Source organism: Myodes glareolus, chromosome 1, assembly GCF_982192425.1.
Source record: "Myodes glareolus chromosome 1, mMyoGla1.1, whole genome shotgun sequence".
Lineage (NCBI taxonomy): Eukaryota > Metazoa > Chordata > Mammalia > Rodentia > Cricetidae > Myodes > Myodes glareolus.
Window position 1 is genome coordinate 127,003,586 of NC_142026.1, and position 5,355 is coordinate 127,008,940.

At 45.0% G+C, this 5,355-nt stretch overlaps 1 protein-coding gene across 1 annotated transcript; it reads right to left on the reverse strand.

Moving 5' to 3' along the window:
* Nucleotides 1-537: 537 nt before the first annotated feature.
* Nucleotides 538-1,809, reverse strand: LOC125390620 (retinoic acid early transcript 1E-like). Its single transcript, XM_087899908.1, has 3 exons — nucleotides 1,782-1,809; nucleotides 1,084-1,341; nucleotides 538-818 (listed from the first exon to the last, which is right to left on the reverse strand). The coding sequence occupies exons 1-3, from the start codon at nucleotides 1,807-1,809 to the stop codon at nucleotides 538-540; spliced, it is 567 nt and encodes a 188-aa protein (XP_087756034.1).
* Between the last annotated feature and the right edge of the window lie 3,546 nt (nucleotides 1,810-5,355).

Genomic DNA, 5,355 nt, shown 5'->3' on the forward strand with positions numbered 1-5,355 from the left:
GCAATTCAGCGACACACAGAGTTCCACCCCTGTTGCTATGAAACACCTGTTTAGGTGGATCATGATTTGGAAGAGAGAGAGGAAGCATGTCCCCTGTCCTCAAAGATTCATGGAAATATGGTCGGGGAAGCAAGGTTATGATGGGGCCTAATCTTTCCTCTGTCAGGAGAGGAACTCACCTGTGAAGATGATGCCAGGGACGAAGAAAGATCAGGTGAGATGAAAAGCAACAGTGAGTCTAGAATGGGGAAAAGATCAGGAAACACAAGGTGCTCAGACTGTAATGGTCAGTGAGAACCACAGTGAGAGAAGAATTAATGAGATAGAAGAGGGTGAGAAATAAAATGAATGATGCAAAAAAAATCCCATCAACCCAAGAATTCATGGTGGTTAAATTATTGCACACACACACACACACACACACCTCATCTGCAAAGAGACCTTTGTCCTTGTTGTCATCACTGGATCTCAGACAGAAAGATCACCAAGAAATCCCCCACCCAGTCTATCAAATGGAATGGAGTTTCCCCTAATGATCTAGGTAATACCTACTTGATTTTCCTTATGGTGCCTTAAGAGTTCCTTGAGCCAGTGCCTGCAGTCTGCTCTTGATATTGTCTTGAGATCTTTTATTAATTGTTCATCTTCCTTCCACTTATCCATGATACCACCAGCTTCAGGATCAATCAGTGTCCAATTCATATTCATTGTGTTGAAGATGAAGGAGTACTTTCCATTGATGTTAAATGTCCAGGAGGCACCAACAATTTGTCCATGTTCATACTGAGAAAGCATGGTGACCTGTAAAGTGGACTGACCTGCGAATCACACACAATACCTTCATGCTTCACTCTCATAGATCCATCACTTCTCCAAAGGTAAGGACTTTCCCACTGGCTTATGAGCCAGGGTCATTTCCACATGACTTGCCCTTTGTTACCCACTGGGTATTACATGCTTCCAAAGTTGAACCAATGCTCAGCTCTCTCACACAGACACACTCACCATCCCATTCCCACACGTGCTCTGCCCTTCCTCTCTTTTGTCACCTGTCTCTGCCTCTATACTCGATCCCACACTTACCACTGATCTCGGTCATTTCTTGCTTAGTGTTAGCCAGCATCTTCCTGAATTCTTGCCTCAAGTAGTCCAGCCTTTGGATCATATCTGTCCACACTTGAGCCCCATTGGTTGCATTTCCCAGGTCACCCAAAGGTATGAATTTGCTATCATTATATTGAAGTAAAGGCTCTCCATCCACAGAGCACTGTCCTTCACACCAGGACTGCCCAGGTGTGGTACCAGCCTTGACAATGACGTCACACGTAAAAGAGTGTGTATCTGCCAGAGAAACAAACAGGTCAGGTACAAAGAGTGAGTAGAAAGTCACAAAACTCATGGTTCTGTGACACCCAGAATCCCTCTGAAGGGTAAACGGGTAGGAAGAGAAGCCTCTAGTTAAGATGTCAATCAGCTTCTGGATCCATATTTCCAGGCCATCTTTGACTGTCTTAGAGTGGAAGGACCCCTCAGATGCACAACATATCACCAGGGGGATTCAACTCACAAGTACTTTAGTGACTTTTTCAAGTATTGAGGAATAAAATATACCAGATAGTATCTGTTCCTGAGACTGAAAATCTACTGACCACACAGAAAAAGAAGATGTCATAGAACATATGGTAAATTCAACATGGAGCCTGGAGTTCAGCAAAGGCCTCCTGGACTATGCTGCAACTTTTCATGGGAGGGGAGCTGTCACCTGTGAGCACAGTACTCACCGTGTTCCCACTTGACCACTTCACACATCACTGTTGGGCATCAGATCTCAAATTCTCTCCCGTTAAACCACATCCCTAACTCATTCTCAAGAAGAGATCTCTGTCTGAACTTCTCAGAGCCCTGATTGTCTCTTCTCTTCCTCGGGCAGTTGTTTCCCAGCACACTTATGGCCCCTGGTCTCCCAAACTAACAAGAGAAGACACAATATCCTAGAGCTGTTCTGTTCAGCAGACTGCACAAACAAGTAGGAAAGACCTAGTGGGGCATAGACATAAATACTCTTCTGTGTGTGTGCAGACTTGAAATCTAAAATTATAATTTTAAAGGAAGTTTTAACAAGTTTGTCATATAATCATACTAAAAATGCAGAAATATTACAAAAGAAAAACCTCCTTCCCTTCTCTCATCCCACAACTTTTGTTCTGAGGTGGGCTGTTGCAGGTTTTGGGACATCCTCTCCTGTCCCTTCAACCAGCTTCCTCTTCCTTCTCCTCTCTGCCTCTTCTGCCACCCTGTGTCTTCCATCTCTGTGGTTTTCCTCAACTTTCTCCTTCCTCCCACTCCTAAGGCTAGAATTTGTTCTTTAATGGCTGGAATCCTTCTCACTAAGTACCCCTGCTGGAAGATTGGTGGACACGAACGTGAGCCCTTGTGAGCCGAGAACTAGCTTTGTGGTTGTGAAACAAAGGTCACAAACTCAGCATTTTGGTGAATCAGATACAATATGCATCAGCTGCCTGTAAGAAAAATCCGGTTAGGAGTTTGATGAGCAGAAACTATTTTGCTAAAGGAGGAACAGGCATTTATGAAAGTGATTGAAAGGAAGCATACTTGATGTAATAACATCTAAGTATGCACCAATAAATAATATACTATTAATAATAATGATGGTGATGATAAATGTCTTAGAAGGAAGTACTTAAACTCACAGTTCCAGATTTGAGAAGAAAAACATTTTTATACTTTCTTACAACTGTGTCACAGTAGCATTGATTAAACAAGGTCTCAGAAAGCCTTGGCACTCACCAAGCAGGCTAAACAGTCATGCCACTGACACCAGGGTTCTCCTGCCTCTGCTTTCTTAGTATTGACAGGGAAAGCACACAGCATCACACCTGGCTCTATTACAGTGTCACTAGGGAACAAACCCACATCTTCCTGGTTGTGAAGCAGGTCTTCTACCACTCAGCTCTCTCCCCATGTTTGGACACACTAACTTTCAGTAGTCAGCGAACAGCCAGGGTTTTCTGGAGACAAAGCCCATGTGCTCCAGGAGTGGCTTGCAGAGGCTGGGCCATACTTCATGAAACAGGAAGTTCAGAACTTCTAAAGCTGGAAGTGAAGGGTGTGTAAAAAGGCTCAGTACATGTGTCAAAGGATATGTGATATGAAATATGTCCACTCTATCCATGGAGAAGCATTGATGACTCTTATTTGCCAAGCATAGGAAGGAGCCCAGGGAGAAAGGCACAGGCCTTGCCAGACTACACAAGACCATGGCTGTGGTGGTTTGAGTAAGAATGGCCCCCATAGTCTCATGTATTTGAGTGCTTCATCATCAGAGAGTGGTACTTCCTAAGAGGGATTAGGAGTGTGGCCTGGTGTGAGTAGGTATGGCCTTATTGGAGGAAGTGTGTCATTGAGGGTGGGTTTTGACATTTTAGAAAACCCATCCCCAACCCAGATTGTTGCCTTTGGATCTGGATGTAGAACTCTCAGCTACCATATCTGCCTGGGTACCACCATACTCCTCACCGTGAGGATAATGGACTAAACCTCTGAAACTGTAAGCAAGCACCAATTAAATGCTTTGTTTTATAAGAGTTGCCATGGTCATTGTGTCTCTTCACAGCAATAGAACAGCGAACAAGACCATGTTTCTCCTTTAAGTTGCATTTGGTAGAGGGTTTATCACAGCAACTGAATGAAACCAGAACAACACACGCCAGACCCCCTGCAGTGCTCCAGGGATGGCTTCCTGGACCTGGTTAAAGGATCACCATGCTCACACTGTAAGACAAAGAAAATCTAGACTGGTTAAATCTGTTAGTATAGGAGTGATGGCCAAAAAATCTCAGAGAAGTGCATGTGCCAGAGTGGATGGAACAGCAAACATTTCAAGGGAAAGTGTGCAGAGTTCATGCTGTCTGTGGATGCTAGAGCATCCCTCCTGAGAAGCACAGTGAGAAGGACCAGGGAGAAGGGCACCAGCAATGCTGGAAACTCTAGGATGGTGATGGAAGCTCAAGGATGGCGGGGGGAATAGAAACCAGTATCACTGAATCCCAAGAAATATGGTACAGGAAAGTCCAATCAGGTGGAGTGGTCAAGAGACAGTAACATCAAGGACTGTGGGTCACTGTTGAGTAGGGGGACCCACCTTGAAGCCTAACTGCTTAAGGAGGGTCAGAAAAACCTTAAATATAGAAAATGGTTAGCCAATCCAGATTTGGCTGGATGTGAATAAATAAACACAAAACAGATGATCAAGACACTGAAAATGGCTGCCGCATGAAAACCCAGACTCCTGTGCCTGTTGTTTAAACTGAACCATTGGGGCTAGAGAGATGGTGCCATGGTTGAGGGCATTTGATTTTGCAGAAGATCCAGGTTTGAGACTCAGCAACCACACATGGTGGCTCGACACGGCCTGTAATTCCATTTCCAGGGGATCAAATGTTCTCTTTTGTCCCCCAAAGGCACCAGGCACATACATAGTGCATGTACATACATGCATACATGCAAGCAAAACAAAATAAATCTAAAAAAAAACCCAATAAGATCCCAAACCCTTCCTTCTGTATGTGACCGTGGCCTTGGTATTTACCACAGAACAGGAAAATAATTAATACAGCTACTATATCAATACTAAAGTCTTCACAGGACAGACGGTCTCTGTTACACCTGCTCAGCTCTGCTCTTGGAGCTTGAAAGCAGCAGAGATGACAAATGCATGGAGAGCAGGGCTGGACCTGCCTCTAGGACCCTCTGTCCAGGACGGTCTGTCAGTCTGAGGTGTCAGTCCCAGGAAATGATCCTGGGTGGAGTTCATTGCAGTGCATAATTGGAGAATCGCCTTGCTTGGGCAGAAATCAGTTTGCCCCACTGTAGAGGGAAAATAGACTCCATTTTACTGTGTCTCCTGGCAGGGTTCTGGGCCCTGGGAAAGAGTAGTCTGTGGTCCTGGGCTATCAGAAGACCCATCAGGCCCCAGGCAGACATCATGAGGTGAGATCTTTCCCACTAGGTTATTAGGTGGACAGGTCACATTCAGATAAGATGTCCAAGAAGAGAGACAATGCTGCAGGGGTACAACAGACCACTTGTATGTTGAAAACTGCCTAGCAGGGTGAGACAGATCTCTGGTCTGACAGAACATCTCCAGTTCCCCAGATGGCTGTGGAACTCTTACCTCATCTAGAAGAAGAGACTGAGGTTAGCTCTCAAGTAAGCTGCCACCTCTCCCACAGCAAGCACCTGGGGCTTCAAGGAGTGTTCTCTATGGTCATGGGATCTAAGGAGTGCACTGGACAGCAAAAGAGAGATCAAGAGGTCCTAAAGTCAGGGCCTCTT

Excerpts from the sequence above, each read along its gene's own strand:
- LOC125390620 (XM_087899908.1), bottom strand. The coding sequence starts at position 1,809 with ATGTGTGAAGTGGTCAAGTGGGAACACG. Across the intron at positions 1,342-1,781 it reads AGTGGTCAAGTGGGAACACG|ATACACACTCTTTTACGTGT; the intron begins GTGAGTACTGTG and ends TTTCTCTGGCAG. Across the intron at positions 819-1,083 it reads AGAAATGACCGAGATCAGTG|GTCAGTCCACTTTACAGGTC; the intron begins GTAAGTGTGGGA and ends TGTGATTCGCAG.